Source organism: Macrosteles quadrilineatus, unplaced genomic scaffold (assembly GCF_028750875.1).
Source record: "Macrosteles quadrilineatus isolate MER2022 unplaced genomic scaffold, UCM_ALF_1.0 Scaffold_1__1_contigs__length_201487025, whole genome shotgun sequence".
NCBI lineage: Eukaryota > Metazoa > Arthropoda > Insecta > Hemiptera > Cicadellidae > Macrosteles > Macrosteles quadrilineatus.
The window spans coordinates 136636417-136663905 of record NW_026542594.1 but is presented as its reverse complement, the minus strand read 5'-3'; the positions used below and the strand labels follow the sequence as shown (position 1 = coordinate 136663905).

Below are 27489 nucleotides of genomic sequence, written 5' to 3'. Positions count from 1 at the left end.
ATTGATACTGGAAGACCATTTTTTCTCAGAGTGAAACCAATACAGTATTTTGTTATGACTTGTTTTCGTTCACTTGTAGCCTCAACTTTTTAAGCAAATGCTGGAGCTCATTCAAGGCAGCTTGTAGAGTATTGGAAGCAGCTTGAGGGTTCACATGACTTGAGGACAGTGCAGTCATCAGCACTCTGTTGTAATGGAGTATCATTTGTGTTATATTAGCACCTGAAGTTATTAAATATTCAACCAATTATGAAAATACAAAAAGATTTTTGTTTATCTTTTAAAGAGTATCAACTCAATGAAAAATTGAGATACGATGGAGTCTGATTATTCGCCCAATTTTGAGGAAATTCTATGGATTGAAAAAGCTTAAAATTAGGCCAAAAACTCTTGCTACACTACCCAGTAAGCAACTTCCTTCTGGTTTTTTTGTACCAGAAATTCCTCCTTGTTTATACGGAATGGGCAGACCTGGCCTTAGACGAAAGGTGCGGTTGCACATTGCACAGGGCCCCCACCTCAGGGCTCAGGGCACCCTGCCCTTGGTGGAATATACACACACAAAATATGAGTCAGTTTATTTTACGTGAATAATGTAGAAAGAAAAAGGGGGCAAATATATTTACTAGCATCATAAGAGGTTAACATTGTTAGGAGTTTAATTGATATGATTAATTCTGATTGTACATTAAACAAAATTTATTAACAGTTTTGACATAAAGTATTTTTATTTAATCATTACAAAGTTATCAATAATTAATTTCCAAATAATTTAAGCTTATATTACAAAAAATACAATATGTGTAAATACAAGGTATACAACAAGATATAAATACAATGTCCGACACAATCAATCTATCTTTTCTTTTTCATCGAAAGTTTTTGAAGTGCTGCTTGTCTTTTAGCTTCGATTTCTTGTTGAGTGCATAGTTTTGGTGCAGAGGTTGTCACTTGTTTACTCTTGGATTCATCTGGAAAGTTAAACATTACAAATGATTACTTATTATTCAAGCATAGGAATTGTAGTTTTGGGGATGGTCAAGTCTCGAAATTTAGGAAAATTTTAAATCCCGTTACACGAGACGAGATTTCTTTTTGGCCGAGATTTTTATCGAGACAAGAATAAAAAAAAATAATAAAAAATAAATTAAAAACGCCTGCAGAAAGTCAATGCAATACCCGCAATACAGGAGCGTGTTGTAGTTGCGTTTCCTTTGCGAAGGCGTTCTTATTTAATTAATTCTTTAAATGTAAATATTACTTTAATTATTTTAATAATATTACTTTAATAACATTTGAGAAGTTTTGTTAAGTGTAAGCAGTGTGAGGAATGTTTTATTACTATAAAAAGTCAAAACAAGTAACTATTTTATAAAAATTATAATTGTTTTTATTTTATGATTTATTTTATTTTAGGATAAGTTTAACTCCATCCTAACTGATATCACTATGTTTCCTAATCATAGGCATTTTTAATAAGTTAGGCGTGATTAATAAAAAAATGTTATGCTGATGTTTTTTAATAAAAGATTGTAAATATTCTTGCCTATTATCATTATTTTTGTATTTAAACAGTCATCTAACAATGTTACAAAATCAGGTAAAAATTTTGAACGTGCATTTCCCGTTGTGTATGAGAAGGGAAATCCCGTCTCGATCTCGTCTCGAAATTTTATGAGAAATAAAAAATCTCGTCTCGTCTCGAACTAAAAATCCAATCTCGTCCATCCCTAGTATTTATCATTTTAAAACGTTTTTATTAGCTCGCTTTCTTGTATGTTCGGTAAAAATTTTACAATCGATTTTAAACTTACTTCCTGATGAGCTAGAGACTTGAACCTTGAAATAATTGTAAATTAGCTGCTTCATGTGTCTTTCGTTTTAAATCTTACAATTATTTATTCTCTCCACATATTTATAAATTATTTTTTTCTTTCTAGTGCGTTTAAAAATGTGGTATTTTAAAAATATTTGTAATTATAAATTATTTTATATATAGGGTGTCCCACGAAGGGGTTTAAACGTTTGATTTTATATTATTCATGCACCGAACTTTTTTAAACTTTACACAGTTTACAAAGAAGGTTCTAAAAATATTCTGGAAAAATTTCAACTCCCTAACCTTAGTAGAAACAAAATGGCGGCATATTGAAAAATTTACCAATTTGCTTCCTATAAAAACGACTTTTATGATTAATTATCTGATTTGTTTACTACGTTGCGGTTCTAACGCTCATTGTTGAAGAACAGCTGTTTGATTGTAAAATGAGGTTTAAATGAACAGCTTGCCCCATTTGACGGTACCAGAAATGAATCAAGCAATCTTTTCAACAAGATGGTGCACCACCTCATTTCGCAAATCCTGTCAAGCAATTGCTAAATGGCAACCTTCATGGCCGTTTGGATTGGTCGTGGAAATGATTTTTTAGATTGGCCACCCCGATCACCTGATTTTACTGTTTGCGACATCTTTTTATACGATTTCTTGAAGGAACAAGTTTATACCCATAGCTTCAATAATGATGAGGAACTAAAACGATCAATAGAAGAGGAACTTCTCTGGATACCGCGGAGTTTCTTTGTAAGAGATTAAGAATAATTTGTTACGCGCTGTTATCAGTGTGTTGCTGTGGATGGGTTACAGTTTGAATAATTTTGGACATTAAGGTTTTCCATTAAGGCTATGTTCTAGTTTTTTTTTATTTAAGTCATATTGGCCTGGAAAGTAACAATAAAAATATTTGATAAAACCAAAAACACCTTCTTTAATCTTTTTAAAGCATCGTTTTTCAATATGCCGCCATTTTGTTTCTACTAAGGTTAGGGAGTTGAAATTTTTCCAGAATATTATTATATCCTACTTCTTAAACTGTGTAAAATTTAAAAAAGTTCGATGCATGAATGGGCACGTAATATAAAATCAAACGTTTAAACCCCTTCGTGGGACACCCCGTATAACCGTTTTTACAAACTGAGCCGTGACTATTTCCACCGGCGAATGTCACAACTAATTTTTTGTTTCAAGTTGTCATGTGTTTTTGTTTAGTATGTGTTTTGCCATTGTCGATGTTTTGATATCACCAGTGGACCAGTGCTTTGCTGTCTCTTCGAGGAGTTCGTTTTACTCCTGACGTCTTAGAGGCTCAGCGGCGTTTGGATTGATACCATCAAACTTCTTTTTAATCGTATTCAATCGTTAAAATGAGACCTTCTTGGGTTTTATTTTCCTCTTTAAAGTGTTCTACGTGACAGTGATGTGTGAATAAATAAGTTCGCCGTCAGTGCCTAATGAGCCCCGGAGGAGAGAGCACCACTACACTGTGGGCATCAGCGGAGAGGCATCTTTCAGCCCAGCTGGCTTTGAACTCTGGCCACCACTCCGCTCTGCTGTGTAGCCCTTCTGGTGTGCGTCGTGACCCGTCCATAGATTTCTGCCATCTGCTGCAAGTTATTTTTGCTTTTTTTTCAAATTTCAAAGTTATTTATTAATTGTTATTTATTTTCAAATTTTATCTCACTTTTTTTGTGCTGTTATTTAGTTTTAAGCACAGCGTTTTATTTCTTATCATTCATTCTTATTAATTCTTTGATATAGGGGGCCCCTTTACAGTTTAAATATGGTTTCAATGGAATATTTATTGTTGTTGGATTTTTAATTGTTAATTTATTTTTGATGGAATTTAATAGGCATAGATCATTCTAAAAAAATAAAATAAAATCCTTAGAACTAAATTTTTTATAATAAAAACTGTAAGCTTATAGGACCGTTGAAAAAAAAGAAAGAAGGCGGTTTGCATGTATTATTGTTATTGGTTATTGTTTTAAAGGTTTATTACAGTTTGTTCCTCTCAAACAGCGAGTTGTTCTTGAACCTTTCCTCCACGGTTTTTCTTGTTGTTAGGTAGAGCTGTGAGCCAGTCCTCATTCCTGCACATGGGATCACGCTCCCAATTGTGCGTTCACTTGGGTGCAGGTGCAAGGGCGTTGTTCAAAACAGTCAAATATAAATTTGTGTTCCAAAAACACCAATTTCTCAGTTTGATGAACAGTATTATTATATTCATTTAGACAAATCTGATAATTGGTACCATTTTGAATGATTTTTTGCTTTGATAGTTCGGATTTAGTTTATACAGCCAAAGGTTCATTAGACTCCAGTTCACAATAATTACACAGCATAAACCGTCTGTTTTGATAAGCCCTGTATATATGGTGGAAAGGGATTCAAAAAGTGCTATGAAGATACCAAAGGAAGAGAGAAGATAGTGTCACTAAGTCAGGAGACAGCAGAACAAGGTTCTCTTGCACCTTGGTTGGTGATGCTAATTATTGTGGATTAGCATTACACACCAATATACAGCTCTGTCTAACAAGTGTAACTTTAAAACAATCTGCACGTTTAACTTTAATGCAGACTTTCTCAGGAGATTAGTACCGTACTCTTATTTATGTAAGCATTAAACTAATTTTTTTATGTCTGCATTTTGTGTTGGATTCGTTAAAACCAGTTCATCCTTCAATAAGGTGGAGTAATGTCATAACGTCTATATGGCATGCATAATACTATTATAAGTTTTGTGGAAAAAACAAGTTTTTATCTGGTAAGATATAGAAAATGAATGTAAAACATACATAAAATTATCATAGACAATTTCCCAGTGAGAACTGGATATGTTGTCCACGCATTCAGGGTGTGGCTGAGATTGTCTACTCCTGCCTCTCCCATTGAAATCATTCCTTCCAATAACCAAACAATATCTGTTCTGAAATCTTCCATTCACCGAAAAATTTAAATAGTAAATTAATTTTTATATTACAAATAATTACAAATAACATTTTAGTTTTGTTGATTAAACGGTAAATTATATTTAGTTGGATTTACTTACTTTCACGGCAAAGAGAGTCAACATCCAAGTTTGAGAGTTCCAGATCAAAATCATCATCAAGTAATGACTGAAGATCTATTTTATCATCTGTAAAAGTTTAATAAAATATTTATACATGAAAATATAATATTCTCCTTTGATGTATACAAAACTATGTAAATTGAAGTCCGTTCAGATTGTAGGCGGTTTGGGGAGAAATTTTTCTGGGTTTCCTCACCATTTTTTTGCTTAACCCATTAGCCTAGACTAGGCCAATGGGTTAAGAGTAGGTAGACATATGAGACCGTCTCGTAGCGTCGCGAACCAGGTTAGATGTAGAGATACAAGACAGTCCCGTAGTAAATTACAATCTTACTTTCATCTGCTTCAGGGTCAACGTAGTTCCGTACTTTGCTGACAGATGGGGAGGGGAGTCAGTTTTACACATTTCTTTGTCAATAATGACAATTATTGAAAATTTTGTTATATTAATACTACTTATTTACAAAGACGATTTCACAGTCCATTTCTAAGGCCTACAATGACAAAACAGGTTACCATACTTTAACTTTATTTTGTTATATTTTATTAAAAATATACTGATTTGTAATATCTTGAATTGCAGAGTCTTTTGTTTTCTTATGTTGGTAATATATTTCATTGTGGACGTTAGCCTCCGGATTGCCAAATAATATTAAAAATTGTTCAAATACCTGCTATTAGGCAATCCAAATGTTGTTGTAGACACAACTAGTTTCGGCACCTGTGTGGCACCATCTTCAGGTTGTACAAGAATCTGGACTCAAACTCCGCTGGGTTAGCGTCGTCTGTTACATAACTAACTGATCAGTTACCATAAATGTCTCGTGTTAGTGTCTGTATTTTTTTTAAATGTATATTTATTTTTGTGTTAACTAATGTGACGCTCTTCGTATGAAGACAGAACCCAGTCCTTGTACAGAAGATGGTGCCACTCAGGTGCCGAAACTAGTTGTGTCTACAACAACATTTGGATTGCCTAATAGCAGGTATTTGAACCCTTTTTTTGGTAATCTATACATGTGTTCACATTTTGTCATAATACCGATGAAGTTGTCAGTTTGTTTTGGCTAACCTCTCAAATGTGTTTCGGTTGTTGTTTTGTTAGAAATGAATATTGTGAATATTATAGAAATCATAGACCTAGTACAGGTCGGCCAAAGTTTCTGTGCGCGCGACCAGATCTGGTTGAGTCTAGGCGAGGGGGTTGGTGGGGGTACTTTTGTGAAAACATTTGTGTCTTGCTACTCACTCACCACTACCCCCAGCACTGCCAATAGCCGGTGGCCGTATGTTTTAGTTCGGCTAGTACCGACCCGTCCACGCGCACAGAAGTTTTGGCCGAGCTGTACCAACGGTTGGTGGCGGAGGATACAATAGCCTAAATGACTAAACCACTTTACTATACAACCTGAACAATTTAGGCCTGTACCTACTTAACCACCTAAAAATTCCAAAGAAAAACCAAATCCAAACAGTCTAGACCTAAGCAAAATCAAAAAGTTAAAAAATCAACCCACAAAGAAAATAACCTGCATTCCAGGACTCTGATTGGCCTTGGTTAGACGAGGACAATGCTGCCAAAAAAATTTATTTTTTAGGTAAACCTGTAGTAAATGTTTGGGTTTAACGTAGTCTTGTCGTAAATCCAACTGAACTTGACTGTTACAAAACAATCCAACTGATTGTTTTGGACAGTTTGTTCGGGAAGAATTTTGGCAGATGCTCTGCATAGAAACAACGACTACGCCAGAAAACAGCTCCTGGATAAATCAAGGAAATCGCTAAAAACTTATGAGAAATGGCGTGATGTAGATATAGCAGAAATGAAGGCGTAATTTTCACTTTATGTGCTGATGTGTTAGCTGGAAAAAAAACCCTCTATACAAATGTACTGGGCTCACAGAAAAATAATAGAGACTCCAATATTCAGCAACACCATGTCAATGGAGCATTTCAACGCTATATAATATAGGTTTCTCCATTTTTATGACGAAGCGACAGAAGACTTGGCAAATGATAAATTGAAGAAAATTCGACCAGTAATTAGATATTTAGAAGCAAAATTTTTACAAACATACAAGCCAGAGAAGAAAATTGCTCTGGATGAAACTTTACTGAAAATGAGATCTCTTAAATTATTCAATTCAACCCCAAAAAAGGGCCCGTTTTGGGGTAAAGACCTATGAAGTATGAGAGTCATCTTCTGGCTACTGTATAGTTTTCAAAATATATGTTGGGGATGACAAGCAAGACAATATGTTAGCGAGTACATCAGTGACTCTGGATCTTTTACAATATTTTTTCGAGAAAGGGTATATAGCCTATCTAGATAATTGGTACACTTCTCCATTGTTGTACACTTCTCTTTTGAAAGAAGACACGTATGCTGTAGGAACAGAAATTTCAAACAGACATTGTATGCCTAGAGTATTCCAAACAACTAATTTGGACCAGGGAGATATTTTGTGAGAAGGTCTGGCAGAGGAGTACTGGCAATAAAATGAAAAGACCGTAAAGATGTCTACATCTTGTCAACATTACACGAGAGTGTTGAATTGGAGACCGCGACACTCCATAGTAACATCCATAGTAGTGAACTGAAGAGGTTGAAATAAATAAACTAAAAGCAGTGATTGATTATATATAACAGTGGAATGCTGAGAGCTGATAGGCCAGACCAGCAATTGTCATGCTTCCCAATTATACGGCGAAACGTCAAAGCCTACACAATAGTTATTTGTGTAACTAGTGGTGAAAGTGGCACTTTGCTGCACACGAGAGCAATGTTTACGCACGAGCCGCAGGCGAGTGTGGAATGATCTCGAGTGCAGCAAAGGCCTTTTTCACTCGTGTTACACATTATATTTTTCCTACAGTCACTATAAAGCATATAAATAATTAGTCTTTCAAACACTATGCAACACGTTTTTAGGTTCAGCTGGCAACACAAATGGTGCCCTAGAGAAAGTAGTACCCGCGGTCCATATCACTCCGCTATTTTTCCTCGGCAAGAAATGTGCTCTGCGTTTTGAGAATATAGTTCCATATGTTTTTGTAATTAGAAGTGTTTTCCGCGCCTAAAAAAAATGCTTAAAAGGTATTTTCTTGTTTATTAAGATCGTAGGAAGGTTTTAAAAACGTTTAAAAGAAAAGTCCAGAAAGTTCAGAAATACCGAAACTATAAACACGAAATGACAGGTTAAATCGTAGTTATAATAGTCAATCAGCTGCTCTTAGTATAATTACCTTTAAGTGTTGCCAACCTATTTCCAAGCGTACACGGATTACGTGCATAATGGAACCACGCTGTTTTGTGTTGTTTCGTTGGAATCCTGATGTGCGGCAAAGTATAAACCGTACGGCAAAGTATAAACCGTACGGCAAAGTATAAATATGCAGCAATTAGCAGCTTTCTGTACTATAAACAGTACAAGGAAGCCAACTTTGTCGGGTGACTGTAGGAAAAAATATTTTTTTATATAATGGATATGCTGTTTTGTAGCATTGAAAATAAAATAAAATAAAACAATGCCTATTGTATTTTCAAGAAGGTTACTGGAAATGCTCCATTATACAGATTTACAACTAAACTCGGTTGACCAGCTCCTTCTTTCAGTTACACTTCCCCAGCGAACAACTCCTGGTAGAGCACCTATTGCGGACTCACCCCTAAGGCTTCAGTCTAAAAACTGGGGTCATTTCCCTTACAAATCCCTCCAACTGCATGTAATCAGTTCCCAACCAGGCCCTGCAAAGTGTGCACCAAACACAAAAAGAGGGCTGAATTCAGGTAGATGAGTGAGAAGTGTCAAGTACCCCTTTATCTATAAAACTGTTTCAAAGACTACCACACAAAAATGGAGTACTGAGCTTTATCAAAGTGTTGTAAATAGATAGTTTTTGTAAATATAGGTACTTTAGTGCTGTAAATATAGTGAATATAAGTTAGTGAATAGCAATTCTGACCAAGTCACAAATGGAGTAACAATGGGAGCAGTTTTGCTGGCGCCATTCTCAAACGTAAAGTGGGCCTATGTCTGGTTTAGAGTTATTGTGATTTTATTGCATTAAAATGCTGCATAAATTAAGACTAAAAAACAAAAGACTAAGTTAAAAAAGCAAGTGTACAGAGTGTTTTTATAATAGTCTTAAAGATCTCCCCATCAAAAGCCTAAGTGCTACAGGGTAGATGTTTTTTCAAACACTCAAAACCCAACAGCACAAGTAAGCTCACTCTCCATGTGGAGTGTTCCAAGAATCAGGAGAACCACAATAAAGAAAATGCAGATGAAGACTCATCTCCATCATTTCCAAGAAAGAAAGAGAGCAAAAAGTGGATCACAGTTTACAAGAGGAAGTTCTTGAACTTGACAATAAGGTAAAGAGGCTTCGCCTTGATTGTAAAACTTGAGCTCGGGTCGAAAAGAGTCACTTTAGGACATTAAAAAGTGATTAAATATACTATTTTATATTAGTATAATTTTTATTTTGGACATTCATCAACCATAATCCATCTTGAATATATCGAGAAACATGTAACCTATCTATATTTAGAAGTATAACAAGTCCCTAATTTCGCAACTCTTTAGTTATAGGCTAAACATTTTTTTATATTATATCTTGTCAAAAATTATGTTTAAAACACAACAAAATCTGAAAGCTTTGTGTATTTGTATGTTGGAATCTAATATCAATGAAACAATTCCTCATCTGCCTCACTCATATTTGGGAAACAGATTTAAACACATCCTCAGATGATAAAAAAAAAACTTTTCCTACAGTCATCCGACAAAGTTGGCTTCCTTGCACTGATTATAGTACAGAAAGCTGATAGTTGCTGCATTTACTTACTTTGTCACACCGTTCATACTTTGTCGCACGGTTTATACTTTGTCGCACGGTTTATACTTTGGCGCACACCAGTACTGTATTCCAACCAAAACAGCGTGGTTTTATTATGCACATAATCCGTGTACGCTTGACAACAGTTTGGCAACACTAAAAGATACTAATACTATAATCAGCTGATTGACTATTGATACTGCGATTTAACCAGTCATTTCGTGTTTATATTCTATTTTCGTTCAACGCTTGGTTTGAACATAACCTTAAGTGTAGTATTTGAAAGAATAATTATAAGTGGTCCTAATATGTTTAAAAATAATAAACACAGTGAAAGTGATTGTGAATATTAGTGTACATAAGAAGAGACAGCAGAAACTACAAAGCATGTTTCATTAGACCTGTTACTTAAAAAATCAAGAAATAAGTATAAACGAGCATTCAAACTATTTTCTTCTTGCTGCGTAGGTAAAAAAGTTACAACTGATTATTACTTAAAATCCATGTTTTAGCCCCTGAGCTGTATGATAACTAAAATGTTACAATGCCACATGGCATTGTAATGCAGAAACGGCCGTAACGTAGTTACACCACAAGAATTTGAGCTGCAGCGACGAAGGTAAAGCCTATTTTAGTGATTACTACTGCTTATACGTGTACTTTTGAAAATAAGTAACACTTAAAGATACTACGATTACAATAAGCTGGTGCAGTATTTCCCATTCTGTTTAACGCTTAGGTTTAACGTAACTTGTTGTTGTATAGTGTTTAGAAGACTAATTTTTTATTTGCTATATAGTGACTGTAGGAAAAATATAATGTGTAACACGAGCGCAAACAGTCTTTGCTGCACTCGAGTATTTCTCTCGTATGCAGCAAAGTGCCACTTTGCTCACTAGTTACACAAATAACAACTATAGTTCTTTACTCGGTATCCTACTTGACCAATTTAGCTAGGTAATTTTAGGTAAGTGTATTTTCCATGGTTTCTACGTTAAGTGCAGCAAACACAGACAAACCATCGTTTGAGTAGTTCATTAGCTTGTTGAAAGTTGTTTACTCAGAAACTAGGTTATGTTTATATGCAGCCAACGTTGCTTTGCCAAACCTCAGCTGTTTGAGCTGTTGTTCCAAAGATCTCGTTCGGGGGATGAAATTGCTTCCTTTAAAACCACGTAAATTTTGTGAACGAAATGTACCTAGTTAAGATCTCCCAGCAATAGCTGACAAACTTGATCATAATTCCTCTTGTATGTTAAATGTATCATACTTCCTTTGGGGAGTTGAAATGAAATATGAACCACAATATAAAACAGAAACAGTAAAAGAATAAAATATAAATAATATACAAATATACTTGTAAAGAATGTTCCCAAACGGAAAATTTCATTAGGCTCTGAGGTGCAGACATATCTTACCTTGTAAGGTGGAGTTCAACATTGGCCTCTGTGGTTCATTCATTTGGTGTGATGGCCAGTTTACTTGTTTTACACTTGGCTGACTTCTTAATGCACTAGAACTGGGCGGTTTAACAAAATTGGCTTCATTTCTTTGATAGTTGTTACTATTTTGTGGTTTGCAAATCTTATCTAAATCTTTTTGATTTGAGGTGTTAACATGTAATATTTTGGTACAACCAAAATTTGAAGATGTTGAGCCACTTTTATTGGTTGGATTATTGATGAATTCTGAAGTATACTGAGAAACATTGTCCTGGACTAAATTTTGATGACTTGAGTTCATCTGCTTTTCAGTTGCTTTTACGTTGATTTTATTCTGATTCAATACATTATTTTTGGAAATATTAGTACTTCCTGTTGATGTATTATGTAGGGTTTTATTTGAAGAGCTGCTGTCACACTTCATTTTATTTGAAGTTGAATTACTTTGCACAGATTTGTTTGATTCCACAAATAAATGAATTTTTGTATCATTTCTATTACTAGAATTTTCAGCTAACATTGAATTATTTTTTTCTTTGCTTGTAGGCCATATCTCTTCATTATTTCTACTTTCAGGAAAGAGATTGACCCTTCCAAGACATGACTTTTTATTTGACATACTATTTTCTATTAAAGGACTATGGTGTCTTTTTGATTGTGAGATTTGTATATCTACGATTGGTCCCATATCAATTTCACCATTTTTCAATTTCTCTTCAATTGCTTGGCTACATTCTATCATTAAATCATTGGCAGAGTCATCAAGTAATAAATTATCTTCAATTTTTTTCTTTGAAGATAGTGACAACCTAGTAACAGGTCTTTTTGGAGTACTACATGATTGGATATCACTTGCAGAAACCTCTTCTAAATTATTGTTTGTAGAATCATACAAAACATCAGATGAACCTGAAATACATATTGAATATTTAAACACACAGATGAGATGAATTAAATGAATTGTAGTATAAATAATACAAATACAATACTATATTTTTATTTTTAAAAGACAATCAACAGTAACCGCCAAAAGTAATTCCTTAAATTCGAGATGGATGGGTTACTTCCCCTTTGGTTTATTGAGAATTGGTAAATTATATCATTATCACTATAACTAATATGAGATGAAGAACAAAGTAATGGTTATTAATTGTAACCAAATAAGCGAATAGTGTGTGAGAGAGGGATAAATGTTATTTCCTTTTTAATTTATTTACTGACTACGACTAGCTGTTCTTTAGCGGTGAGCGGCATTGCTTTGAAAGACACAACTCTGAAAAGCACAACCACAAAAAGAATTTTCATCTAAGGCACTGCTCCCAAAGAATGAATTAAATGTAACACTGTGGCACTGTTGTGAAAATGGTATGATGCTGATGCACTGCTCCGAAAAGAATGAGGTGCTGAGCCACTGATCCAAAAATAACGTGATGCTAAGGAACTGCTCTGAAATGAATGTGATGCTGAACCACTGCTCTGAAATGAATGTGATGCTGAAGCATTGCTCTGAAATGAATGTGATGCTGAAGCACTGCTCTGAAATTAATGTGATGCTGAGGCACTGTTTCAAAAAGAATGTGATGCTGCAGCACTGCTCTGAAATGAATGTCATGCTGAACCACTGCTCTGAAATGAATGTCATGCTGAACCACTGCTCTGAAATGAATGTGATGCTGAACCACTGCTCTGAAATGAATGTGATGCTGAACCACTGCTCTGAAATGAATGTGATGCTGAAGCACTGCTCTGAAATGAATGTGATGCTGAGGCACTGTTTATAAAAGAATGTGATGCTGAGGCACTGCTATGTGATGCTTAAGCACTGCTCTGAAATGAATGTGATTCTCAGGCACTATTCTTTACGGAATTTGCATGCTTATGTACGGCTGGGAAGCTGTTAAAATTGTTATAAGAATTCTAAAATTTAAATCATAACAATTTTATGTTGGCTCTGGGTTGGCCAATGAACCTTGCCCACAAAGTAATGATTACATTTTAATTTATGCTATCTTTAACTGCGTGCCTTTAAATAAGATATTTTTTTATATTCTTATTAAAAATAATACTTCCAATATCAAATACTTCCAATATCACTTTTGCAAGTATTCTAACATAAAAATCTTACAATTCCAAAAGTACACTGGTCAAAAAATGAAATCCAATAAAACATTATACGGGACATATTTACCCCAACACAAGCTCTTGTGTTCTGGTGATAGGCCTAGGCAGGCAATCTAGGCTTAAACAAACTGATGTAATCAAACAGCTGACTAGTTAAAAAATGTTTTTGCAAAGTAATCCTAAATTGTCTTGTCCCAACTTACTTTCAACAGACTTAATGCCCAATATGTTTTTGTAGAATTCAAGTCTTTTCTGGTTTTCCTCCTCGGTGATCTGCTTCTGCTGAGGAGGAAAAGGTCGATGGAACATGTTGATGTTTGGCAGGTTAGGTGACTGCATCTTTACATCTTGTTTTCGTTTGCTTTTTTTCGGTGGTACTGAAAGAGAGAGTAACATTTTCTTATTGGCATGTAGCTAAATTAATGATAACATAAACATCTCTTAAAGTTGTTGCTATTTTGAAGGCTGATACTGACAAATTATAATTTTTCTGAATATTAACAAACACAATGGTGCACAAAATTTTAATGTAAGTGGGGTACATTATTACAGTTCTACAGTGAGTAGATTGTACATGGTTTGTGGACTCAATTCTGTATTTGTGTGTGTATGTCTGTTGGTAACGCTAACTCAACTAATCATAAAAAAAACTAACGCAATCTATTAAAGTTTTTAATAAATTTCCCTGACATTACTTTATTTTCAAAAATGTCCCCTGACATGCAAACTTTTTAAAAAACTTTCCCCGACTATCCAGGTCCGTGGGAACCCTGCCAATTAAGGTATTCAGACCTGTACCTGCAACGAGGAAGGAGTTTTGAAGTTCAATCACCTCCCTTGATCTAAGGAAAAATAAATAGAAAAAGGACAGAATAAATTTTGCTAAGTGAACAATATTCCAACAAATCTACGTTTAAAGGGCAATGATAAGAGGCTAGTAAATTTCATCTCTAGGGCGTAAAAAGTGACGATTAGTTTCAAACCTAAGCTCAAGTTTCACGACCAAGGTAAAGCCAAGGTTGGAAAATGGGCGAGGATTGAAAACACCCTTTTTGCCCTTGTGATGAACATATTTTTTGTCATACTGCAACATTATTTCGTAAACTATGATAGAAAACAAAAATGCATTTCATGGAAAGATAACCTCACAAAACAATTTCCAATATGTTTTCAATTTTGCTGATGCAAATGTGCAGTTGTTAAGCAAGTGATTCAATAATATCGTCTATTATGATTGTGTTAGTGTACAATATATACTAACAATTTGTTGAATGATTTAGGTATGCAACAATTAGCTACATACAATCTATTAAATTAATTGATACATAGTAGCAAAACATGCAATTGCTTACAATCATTTAAAACTGAAACTAAAAAGGCTTTTTACTCCCTATGGAGTAAAAGGGCAACTGCCAACTTTGGACCTGCAAAACAAGTAGCCTATTTAAGAACAACTGTTTTTGCTGCAGTATGATGAAAATAAATAGGCTATATTACATCACCTATTACTCCCCTTTGCACAATGGCTACGCTAATGACAAATACCCCTGCCGCAGCAAACCTGCAGACTAAGCAAATTTCAACTTGTCTGATTACATTTTTACTAAAATATGTCCATAAATAAGACATATTTATTCCCTATTTAAATAACATTAGATTTAAAGAGTGCTAGATTCATCCAAGTTACATCTATGAACATGTTACTTAAAAAAAATGTTATAACAGGCTAATTATTGTATCAACTAATTCATAATAGATAGAACTACATGGTGGCTGAGATACAAAGGCAATTAATCAAAATGTCAGACTGTTGCGCCAACATTCATTATTCATAACTCGTTGTGCTTACTAATTATTATAAATAGTAAATCTGTATTCTTGCCCAACATTCAGTACTTACACATTTCTTTAGGAATTTGAGAACAGCTCCAATCCCACGAGACCTCTATCTCAGGAGATCTAAACGTTCCAGGAAACATCATCATACACCCAGGACTTGGTAGTGGGGAACACGGAGACTCGGGCTGGACAACTGTGTTGTGTTTGGGAGTGACACAACCTGTGGGCTGACTCTTGCCTGTACAAGCAATCACACAAAATATAGATACGTGAACATTTGTTTACTCATGATAAAGGATAAAATATACATTTCACATCAAAAGAATAAAATAGGCCTACTAATGTTTGAAAATAACTAGGGCAAACCCGTCGAAATCGACGGTTGCTTTTAAGGCTTACGACAATTCTTAATAGGTAATAAATAGGTGTAGAAACAATAATGACTATTGCGTTTTGCGTTAGTTACAAAATATGGTTGATCATTCAATGAATAATATATTTCTTATACCCTCTGTCATAGGAGTTATTGTTCCTATGTTAACTGGTTTATCTTCTTTTTGATGAATATAATATAAATAATGCTTTTGGAAGAATCTTTTAATAGTATTCGTACACACTTCTGCGATTTCATCAGAGTTATGCAGATTAAATCTGTATTTTTTTTTATACATCTGTTTGTTGAGAAGGCATGTTCTTACTTCAGAGGCCCACCCTTATCAAAGGAAACTTATAATAAATAAATAATTACTACATGAACACATATTATTTCTATATAGGAGGGTAATTTTTAAAGTAGGGCCATTTATGTGTATAACTTCTAACTTCTTACTAAATACAGTACTAATACTAGTACAGTGGCTCCTCACCACTTACTGGAATAATTTTTTTTAACAAAACAGCACCATTTGCAGCTCTCTAGCTGACAAGTATACTTTGCTCTGTGTGTGTGTGTCTATAAAACGTTTAAAACTATTGATTATCCGTCTCATGTGAGATAAGGTCAGTGATATGATTTTTGGCAGCAAGAAACAAATCAGCTACAGACATTCATTACCAAATGACTGAATGCAATGATAGAGGATAACCATTTCTCCAGTAAAGAAATGGCCGTTAAAATTTTAGTAGATACCCAGACTTTGCAGAGGACCACAAAGGAAAGGTTTTTTTTGCCATTTTTACGCTCACTAACCCATTTCTGCACTTTACCTAACCCTCACTTATTCATTGAATTAGGGCCATAACCTTTAGTTATCTGGCAATATATATCTACATCGGATATGTTTCTTGTCAAAAAACTTATTACTGACCTTAAATGCAGTGGGAGATTCAATAATTTTTTCTTAACACCCAGCGAACCATACACGTCAGCTACAGATCAAAAGTTCCAACCTGTTTATCCACAATGATGACAGTAAGCGGCAAGCCACCTCGTTGCGGTGTACACCCAAACTGCAGTGTAAAACATGGAGTAAAAAATTACAGATGACCCTTGTGCTAGTTTCAATAAGGGGTTTCCCTTCTATGACATCCTTTTTTTTTTGCCTGTAGGTCCTACCTTTAACCAGTGTTTATGATTGAAGTTTCATTTTTTTAAACCTTATGATCTCTTAGCGCATGATCGAATGGTAATTAACAAGGTTGTTTTAGGAATTTACCCCCTAAGGATTTTATTTATTTTTAGAAGGTGCTTTCAACAGTCCAGCGATGCTAACAAACTTGGTTTATAACTTATAAGGGTTTTAACGGAGAATTGCAATTTATCAGCTGACTAACTGACTAATTTCAACTGATTACCTTCAGTTTCATTTTTTTACCAAAGTCAGGTTGTAAACAATAGCTGAGACAGTATTATAAAAATGTATTTTAAAACGGATATTTTCATGATAATAATTAATTGTAGCCCGATTGAAATAAGTGAATTATATTGTCTGTGGTAGGCCGGTAGTCTAATCGTCATTGACAATAGCAGTTTTATTCATCCTATAAATCACTCAATCACACAACAATAATGTATTACTTTTATTTTCTACATTGCTTATAGGCTACTATCCAAATTCTATCCTACAAAACATCTCATAACTATTCTACCTACAAAAACGTGCAATTTTTGCACGGGCCCTACTAGTCTAATATTAGTTTTAAATACTTTGTTCTAGCCTATTACATTCTGTAGTGGGAGAAGAATGTTCTTATATAGCCGGATCTTGGATGGGAAGAAGGTATTTCAATGTTAATCTTCAGGAAGAGGGCATAATGGATCGCACATTCGCACACACATAACACCAACCTCTTGCAGAGTTTTTTTCTTCTGAACGAGATTTGGAACCTTCACCTGAAGTAGATGATTGTCGGGTTGATTTTGTACCATTTTTTTCTGGTGTTGCACTTGTTTTTTTCAATCTAAAAGCTTTCCTTCTTCTTTCCATTTTATATATGATTGTTAACTAACAAGTGCTTGAATTTGCTAGAAAATTGATGAAAGAATATCACAACATCACTTGCTACTAATACCTGCAAAAAAGTTGGGGGTAGTAAGGTACACAACTAAAACTCTGTATATATAAACTATAAATTTGTTCCAGCCGCACCCTTGGCTCCAGTAGCTCCAGTTATGCGGCTGTAGACGCTCGATAGGAATGGGTTGCATTTACTTTACATTAAAGCATTAAATTTTTTCAGCTGCGCGGCAGAAAAGTTAAGAGCGACTTAACGGTCGCAGGATAGGAATTGTACCTTTAGGTCAAAGTGGTGCCACAATATTTTTCCAGCCTTGCTACAAAAACCAGAAACCTTTATCTTGCCCTCTGTGTCTTCCACGAAGCAGCTTGGCACTATGTTCCTCAGACAAAGAGAGTTAGCAAAGGAGAATCCTAGGTTATCGTGTCGTCAGTTTCAGAACCAAAAGGAACTTAGTTGAATTGTGCAGGACAGTGAGATCTGGTGTTAATCACAGATTTCTGTAGCATATCCTATTCCTATAGCCTACCAACGTTTTTATGAAGACATACTGGAAAGGACCACTTACTGTAAACTATAGCATCTTGTAAGCTTGTGTATCATTTATTAAATCAGATAAAAATAGAATTTCCACTGTAGCGCAATTTGTGAGTAGCTTAACAAATTCTAAATTTGAATTAAATATGTGGAATACCATTGCTACGCTATTAAAGACAGATACTACTTAGCTTTTTGGTAATAGGAGAAGTAATTTTTAAAGTTAATACTATTTCTGTCACCGATAGCTCCCTTGTTCAATATATATGTTCCAGCCGGTTGGTGTTAATATGAAAGATAAGCGTTATTTTTACTCCTCATTCTAACAGTTCAGACGAAAATTGCCTATGTCATATTCTCAGGAACCCAACAACTTACCAAAGTACTTTGCATTATATTGTAATGCTTGCTGTTACAGTAAAAGCAAGACACAAATAGCGTTATTTCACTAGCTAGTTCCAACAGTTCAGACGACATTATAAAAATGTTATAGCATAATATTCTAAGAACACTACCAAATATATTAGCCAACCAAGGTATCGTAACATTCATTATAATTAAAGTATTAGTATTTGATTGCCCTATTACTTATGTTAAATAATGCCCTGGTCCACCTCAGATTTGAATGAGAAATTGGTCCATAGGCGGGTCAATCCATTTAAAGTCATACAGGCATAGTTGCTCAACATTTTTAATTTTTATGAAACTTTCATAAAATGTTAACTGTATCAATAGAATTGACATGCAAGTGTTAATCATTTTTTTTCTCTCAAATTTTTTTTGGCGGCCATATTTGTTTGAGCGAAACGCGCGTTTTTTACAAAAATCGACGTTTACTAAATATTTAATAGCTTTTTTATTTTTTAAGATATCAGGACAAATTAAAAACCAAAATATTCAGCAAGAAATGGGCTTAAAATTGATATATAGGCTAATAAATGACATAAATATGTTGTCTAGCATGTAAAATGCTAAAACGTAAAAAAACGATTTCAGCGGTGAAAATGTAATTTTCCCTGCAATATTTTCATAAGAAAAAGTAATTACTCACCTTTAATATTTTTTGTATTTTAAAGTTGGCATATGAGACAGTCTAAATCTCAAGTTTGGGTTATGAAAGTCTTATCCTTTTTTTCTTTATAGGTCCATAAATATGGTGGATTATCCGATTTCCGCCATTTTCGAGATCTTATATCACTAAAGGGACTGAACCAAAATCAATCAAATTTCTGCCATCTATATATCTAATTCCGTAAGCCCAAAATTTTACAATGAAATTGTGAGCGAACCGGAGGGCGTAGAAAGCTGGGAGGGGTCTCATTTTAAAGGTCTGGGCATGAAATTTTGGGGAAAATTATTCATTTTTCTTAATTATGCACCAAAAGGTTGTGACAGAATAAAATAATTCACATTTAAATAACATGGGAATCTAGGTCATGTTTGCTTTGTTTACATTAAAACATGTGGTTTAACTTTATTTAAAGCATATGGTAATATGTAATATGCACTGTAATATGTATACTAATAGTCCAGGCAAACTAAACAAACTTACATAGGGACCGTTAAAAAAATTGCAAGAAAACGTTTTATGGTTTTATTTTGTAGAGTTGGGTTTGCAGAATGACATACTAAAAGTTGCCAAAAATCGGTGCACGAGAAAACCACTAAAATCACAATTTAAAATGGCGGCTTTTTTCAACATTGGACAAATTAAAAAAACATATTTCACATGCATTTGTTATGCACATTTTTCGAGATATTGACTTGGGACCACCGCCTGTATTTATTGAGTGGTTAGTACTTCATTTTGATAGGGAACATGTTTTTGGCCGCCATCTTGGATCCGCCATATTGGACATAGATAATTCTTTTTCAATGTAATGATAGTGTTGTGACACATCATTACCAACTACATCCGTTTTTAAATATCTTTATTCATTTAGAAGATATATACAAAAGAAAACTCTGCACCATACATTTCTTATGGACGTTTCGTAGTTTGATATATTTTTTAAAATTATTTTTCTTATATCTCCAGTTCTTATTAACGCTTGTAGTTCGTTCTAGGCTTAAAATATTCAGTAATGTAAGGGCTTTCATTTGAGCTCTTGATCATTAAAATCAGACGAGTTAAAGACCAGCTACGAACCTCAGAACAATATTAAATTTAACTTTTTAGAAATATATATTTATTAAAAGATTTATAACTCGGGTTGTTAATAAGTCACCAAGTTCTTTCTGGTCTCAAATTACTCAGTGAATGTTTAGCTTTGATTTTAATAATCACTAAACAAAATCTGACAATTTTAAAATGAGTCATGGTTCTTAATTTAACATTAAAATGTATTTATTTTGAAATTTGTCTTTAGTTAAGGACATATATCCCAAACCCTAATAACTCCCGGAAAGTAATCCATAGCTAAAATAAAAGTCAACAATTTGGCGAATTATTTAAGACTATAAAGAGTTTTGTGAGTTATTTAGAATTGGGGATATACGTCTTTAACTAAAGACAAATTTCAAAATAAATACATTTTAATGTTAAATTATGGCCCATGACTCATTTTAAAATTGTCAGATTTTGTTTAATGATCAATAAAATTAAAGGCAAACATTTACTGAGTAATTTGAGACCAGAAAAAACTCGGTGACGTATTAAAAACCCGAGCTATAAATCTTTTAATAAAAATATATTTATAAAAAGTTAAATTTAATATTGTTCTGAGGTTTGTAGCTGGTCTTTAACTCGTCTGATTTTAATGATCAAGAGCTCAAATGAAAGCCCTTACATTACTGAATATTTTAAGCCTAGAACGAACTACAAGCGTTAATAAGAACTGGAGATATAAGAAAAATAATTTTAAAAAATATATCAAACTACGAAACGTCCATAAGAAATGTATGGTGCAGAGTTTTCTTTTGTATATATCTTCTAAATGAATAAAGATATTTAAAAACGGATTTCGGCATTGAAATCAGTGTAAAAATGTAGTTGGTAATGATGTGTCACAACACTATCATTACATTGAAAAAGAATTATCTATGTCCAATATGGCGGATCCAAGATGGCGGCCAAAAACATGTTCCCTATCAAAATGAAGTACTAACCACTCAATAAATACAGGCGGTGGTCCCAAGTCAATATCTCGAAAAATGTGCATAACAAATACATGTGAAATATGTCTTTTTAATTTGTCCAATGTTGAAAAAAGCCGCCATTTTAAATTGTGATTTTAGTGGTTTTCTCGTGCACCGATTTTTGGCAACTTTTAGTATGTCATTCTGCAAACCCAACTCTACAAAATAAAACCATAAAACGTTTTCTTGCAATTTTTTTAAGGTCATATCCTATATTTACCCGACTATAACCCTTAAGAGAGGTTGAACCTACCAATTGACTATATTAATTTAATTGCACGATCTGGAATGCCACCACACAAATTAGTTTTAAAAGTTGGTTCAATAGTGATGCTCATTAGAAATATGAAGCTAGGGTCTGGATTAGTTAATGGAGTACGATTGGTTGTGTTAGGTATTACTGGAAAAAGTGTAAAGTTAGTAGTAATTACTGGAGTAGGCAAAGGAAACGTATTCTCCATGCCAAAAATAATACTAATATCCACAGATCCTAATATGCCGTTTAAGTTTACAAGGAAAATTTTCACAAAAATTGGCATTTATTTGAAAAATTTATCTCCATGTATTTTATCTAAGTGAATTTGTCTATATTCAAAGAAATGTATATACATTTAATTAATAGTCATGAAGATTATCATTGAAAATTATCCTTAGTTGTATTATGATTAGAAAGTTTATACTATAAACACACCGCATGAAAAATCCTTTGTAATTTTTATTTTTAACAGAGCAGACCTCAAAATGCATTATGCAGGTATGTAATAACTATTATACATATTATAATATACAATAATGTTAAACGATAATCAAGGTAGGGTATCTTATGGGACTAATAATTTGTACAAAATAATTACTACAATATATACATAGGGGCTACTGCCCCTACAAGCCACTAGTAAGTACTTGTAGTTGTTGTAGGACTAATTATGATGTATAAGTTTGATCACTGAGACTCAACTAGTTTAGAAGATATGCAACATCAAAGTTGGACGAAAATAGCGTAACAAGTAGCGTTAGAGTTAGAACAAGTAGTCGACTAAGCTAATCAGTTTACATTTATTTGTTGTAAAAGGGTATGTTACTATGTTACAATCATATACACACAAATAAAACTTTATTAGATTAATTGGAGGCTTACACAATAAACTTTCATGTTCATCTTGGTTTTATTGACACTTTTTCAAGAAACGTATGGATTAAAAATGTTTAACCGTTTCTGATAAGACATTAAACAGAGTGTAAAAAATGTCATAGGGATCACATTCCCTTATACAGTATTGATTCAATATTTAATCAAAGAGTTGAATAAAGTTGAAATCTCATTGCACAGTTTTTGTGAGATATTGTAATTTCTTCCAGATGTGGTTGATAACTCTAATGGAGTAATATTCCGTAGAACTCTTTTAACTGGAACCCAAAAAGTGTCATTTGTTAAGAGTTTAAATGATGTGTTGGGTCCTGATAAATGGAAAAAGTGAACCAGGACGTCCTTGTTGTCTTCATTTTTGTCTTGTATTTTGCCAATCCACCACTTCTCGTCATAAATACACGCTATGTTGTCTTGATTGTTAAAGGATTAAGTGTTAGTGAACTATTGATGTTGGCTGGTCTTCGAAATGTGTAGATTTTGATGTTTGAAAACATCTGATTTGGTTGTCACTTAGCGGGAAAAACCTATGGCATTTTCTTGTACCTGTTACAGGCAAGCAGCATTCAAACCTGCCTACCTTTAAGTTGCTCTTCCCATTCTTCAATTTCTCTCGATGTTTATACCCGTAATTTTTTCAGTGCAGAATTTAAACATTTCTTATGGGTTCAGTATTTGGTTTTGATACAGTCTTTGCATACTAGCTCAAGTTACTTCTCGTATCTTGCCATGTGAGGAGTTCATAGAAGGCTTGATTGATAAACTTATGTCCCTAAAGGCCCACCATTTTATATTCAAAACACAAACAACACAAGTAACTCGAGCTAGTATGCAAAGACCGTATCAAAACCAAATACTGACCCCAGAAGAAATGTTTAAATTAGGCACTGAAAAAATTACGGGTATAAAATACATATAAGCTACATCGAAAGAAATTGAAGAATGGGAGATTAACTTAAAGGTAGGCAGGTTTGAATGCTGCTTGCCTGTAACAGGTACAAGAAAATGCCATAGGTTTTTCCCGCTAAGTGACAACCAAATCATATGTTTTCAAACATCAAAATCTACACATTTCGAAGACCAGCCAACATCAATACAGTTCACTAACACTTAATCCTTTAACAATCAAGACAACATAGCGTGCAATGTAAACTGATTAGCTTAGTCGACTACTTGTTCTAACTCTAACGCTACTTGTTACGCTATTTTCGTCCAACTTTGATGTTGCATATCTTCTAAACTAGTTGAGTCTCAGTGATCAAACTTATACATCATAATTAGGCCTACAACAACTACAAGTACTTATGGCAGAAATTTGATTGATTTTGGTTCAGTCCCTTTTGTGATATAAGATCTCGAAAATGGCGGAAATCGGATAATCCACCATATTTATGGACCTATAAAGAAAAAAAGGATAAGACTTTCATAACCCAAACTTGAGATTTAGACTGTCTCATATGCCAACTTTAAAATACAAAAAATATTAAAGGTGAGTAATTACTTTTTCTTATGAAAATATTGCAGGGAAAATTACATTTTCACCGCTGAAATCGTTTTTTTACGTTTTAGCATTTTACATGCTAGACAACATATTTATGTCATTTATTAGCCTATATATCAATTTTAAGCCCATTTCTTGCTGAATATTTTGGTTTTTAATTTGTCCTGATATCTTAAAAAATAAAAAAGCTATTAAATATTTAGTAAACGTCGATTTTTGTAAAAAACACGCGTTTCGCTCAAACAAAAATGGCCGCCAAAAAAAATTTGAGAGAAAAAAATGTTTAACACTTGCATGTCAATTCTATTGATACAGTTAACATTTTATGAAAGTTTCATAAAAAGTAAAAATGTGAAGCAACAAAAAATATTCATTCTAGGTATGATTTGTAATGGATTGACCCAGGCTGTAATATGTAGGTAAATGACTAACTTAATGCCTACTCAAGTTCCCAAACTAGTCAAGATGGTACTTTAGTACTATCCGGAGGCCACACTTATACAGCAGGCTGCGGCGGTTATGTTAGGTTGGGTTAACAGACACCCAACTTAAGTTAGCTTATGGGTTTTAAGATTAAGTTAAATTACAAAACGAAAGATTAAGCTTAAGGCCTAACTTAGCTAGTAATCAAGTAGGCCTAGTCAAGTATTTTATTGATCGTTAAATAATCACTGATTAGTGATTACAATCAACCTCGTCAGAGGCACATTATATAGGCTACTCAATACGGCAGCGATATATTATCACAGACACATTTTTTCATGCATATAAAATAGGCTATATCTCAGACGTTATAATAAATAAATAGTTGTACAGTTAAGTGATTTGAAGTGAGGTTAGATTAGGAAGGTTAAGGTTAGGTTATTATGAACCGACTCATTAATTTATGCTACTTTCAGACTGTTTTTGTACAATTAAATAGTGGGTGAAACACAGTGAAATAACGATAGGCCTACCCACGATTACTAGAAAAATACCGGTATTACCTTATTACCTTATTACCTTCTTCTTCACCAAGACCAGCAATGCCGGATAGGTTGTGTCAATTGAATTAATAAAAATAAAATAAAATACTGACTGATACGCTTGTATCTTACTATTTACATATAACACACGTAACTTATGGCGGTGGATGTAGCCTCAATTTAGTTTCGGTTTAGTTTTTAAAAAACTCATCCAGGCTATAGAGTGGCCTTTCTACTAGCCATGCCTTCAACACTTTGTCAAACTTCCTTGTTTCAAGGTTCTTGATTTCTTGGGGCAAATTGTTGTAAATCTTGAGCGCTATGGTCGGGAAAGCATTTTTAGTTTTAGAGAGCCTGCAAAAGGGAAGGTCTATTTCCTGATTATGTCTTGTTCTGTACGTATGGACTGTATTTCTGGTCGGAAAATTTTGAATATTGTTTTTTACATATGATGCACATAGGAGAACAAAGTGGCTGTAAACTGTTAAAATTTTTGTTTCTATAAAAAGAGGCTTGCAGTGGTCCAATCGTTTTCTAAACGTTATTATCCTGATAGCCTTCTTTTGCTCTAGAAGAACTTCATGGCAGTTAGGCGCATGCCCCCAAAGCAGCAGGCCGTAGCTTAGCACGCTATGGAAGAGGGCGTGATAGACGACCAGTAGGTATTGTGGTGTTACCAGCTTAGACAGCTTTCTTAGCAGACACACAACTCTCGATAACCTTCTGCATACAACTTCAATATGCTCAGACCAAGTCAGTTTGGGGTCAATCGTGAAACCAAGCAGATTAACTTTAGTTTCAATCTGAGGATGTCTGTTAGTATGGATCATAAACATCAACAAATGACGTTTTTGGCCCGAAAATAAACATTATTTAACATTGGTTGAATGGAACTGCTTAAACATAAGTTTATGTTCAATGCTATTAGTGTAGGATTCGGGCCAACAACGTCATTTTGTTTATGTTTATGATCCATACCGGGTATTTTTCTAGTAGGCCTAATCGTGGGCCTACCTATCAAAAATGTGTAAGTTTAAGCGCGGTTATAGGCCTAGTAGTATGTTTTCTGTGCCTAGGGTCAAGTAGGCCTAGGCTCTAATGCTTAACTGAAAAGTTTTACCTAGGTCTATATCGAGCTAACTTAGGCCTAGGCTAGGTTAAACTTAATTAGGTCTTAGGCATATGTCAAAAAATAGCTTAAAACCCCCAGCTAATAACTTATTAGTGTTAAATTTTAAATACAACATTTAGGATCAAACCTAGGCTAATAAAAGGGTTTCTTAGGCCTACAGGCTACTGCATTATAAATGTGACATCTTAAACTTTTGAACTTAGGCCTACTAACTTAAGTTTTTAGGCCTAAGTAGGCCTAGTCCAACTTAGCCTACAATGGATAAGTTACTAAGGCCTAGGCCTAGGCTAGTTGAAATAGAAATAGTAAGACCAAACCTAGGCCCTACCCAGTGAACAGAACAAGTCTACTTCAAATAAGACTTACTCTCAATTTCAATAACACTCACAAATCACACTTCTTTCTAATATGAGGTACCTCATTCATACTTCACTAATGTAAGGCTCAAGTTTATCCTGACATTCTGTCTGACGGATATGTGATTTCTCATACAAAATATGAAATACCACCTTATCACTTTTAGCTCACGCACGGGCTCCGGGCGGGCTCAGCTGTTTAATATTTTCTTTATTCTTTCACTTTCAGTTATCAGTTCTCAAAGGCAAAATTGCTGATGGATAGGATGAAGTACTTAAGGTTTTCTTGTCAAACTCAAAGCTCTACACTTACACTTCAGTCTTTCTTGTTCTTCAGCCATAACATAACATTTATGACATGCCGCCGTGCCGATTGCCGACGTGCCTCCCATGCCTGCCAGTGCCTGCCTGTTTGTTTATTACCTGTTGCTCTGTTGGACCAAACATTTTGGCGCCAAGGTAGAAAAAAATATGATGTTCTTATTCATGTAGCTACTGAATGGTGGCCGATTGAGATAGTATATAAATGATAAATGATTTTTTTAGCCAATCGGTACAATAATACAATATGCATTGTCATTCTTAAAAAAAAACTACCCCGCCGCAGCAAACCTGCAGACTAAGCGAATTTCCATTTACCTGGATGGATTTCTACTAAAAAATTTCCTGAAAATTTTCAGATTTATTTCACTTATCATGCTGGTTTGCGAACTCGTTCAAATAAACGTAGGTTTACATGTTTATACCAAATTTCATCAAAATCGGATCATTTTATTTGCTCGAGTTATCGCGGTAACAGACACACACACCCCCACGCAAGTCAGCGACCGCCATGCGCACAAGCCCCACGACAAACCTACCATGGCCATACGCTCAAAATAGAGATTTTTTAGTGCTGCCACAAACCGGGAACGACTATCAAGGGATTTTAAAACCTCAGTGACCATACTATGAAGCTGTTTAAACACCTAAAAAACTTAACAGGACTATATCATAAGTTCTTAAAAATTAAATGAATAAAAAATAAGTTCAATTATACTTTCTTTAACACTAATCACACACATATTAGAGATGATAAAACTAAAATACAGCGAGTAAATACGCG

At 34.2% G+C, this 27489-nt stretch overlaps 1 protein-coding gene across 10 annotated transcripts; it reads right to left on the bottom strand.

The window, feature by feature from the left end:
- Window positions 1-683: 683 nt before the first annotated feature.
- Window positions 684-26740, bottom strand: LOC128985489 (probable basic-leucine zipper transcription factor S). Of its 10 annotated transcripts, none has more exons than XM_054405060.1 (7): window positions 26395-26691; window positions 17484-17662; window positions 15213-15389; window positions 13516-13689; window positions 11168-12100; window positions 4887-4973; window positions 684-971 (listed from the first exon to the last, which is right to left on the bottom strand). In XM_054405060.1, exons 2-7 carry the CDS (start codon window positions 17575-17577, stop codon window positions 856-858), a joined length of 1581 nt encoding a protein of 526 aa, XP_054261035.1. In that variant the 5' UTR covers window positions 17578-17662; window positions 26395-26691; the 3' UTR covers window positions 684-855. The 10 variants fall into 10 exon arrangements, with proteins under 10 accessions (XP_054261035.1, XP_054261009.1, XP_054260999.1 ...); XM_054405034.1 differs by having other exon boundaries at window positions 685-971; window positions 17439-17662; window positions 26357-26691; XM_054405024.1 differs by having other exon boundaries at window positions 685-971; window positions 17439-17662.
- Between the last annotated feature and the right edge of the window lie 749 nt (window positions 26741-27489).

Coding starts and splice junctions, on each gene's coding strand:
- LOC128985489 (XM_054405034.1), bottom strand. CDS start 17,577: ATGGAAAGAAGAAGGAAAGCTTTTAGATTGAAAAAAACAAGTGCAACA. Junction 15,390..17,438: donor AGAAAAAAACTCTGCAAGAG/GTTGGTGTTATG, acceptor TTGCTTGTACAG/GCAAGAGTCAGCCCACAGGT. Junction 972..4,886: donor TGACTCTCTTTGCCGTGAAA/GTAAGTAAATCC, acceptor TTAACTTTCCAG/ATGAATCCAAGAGTAAACAA.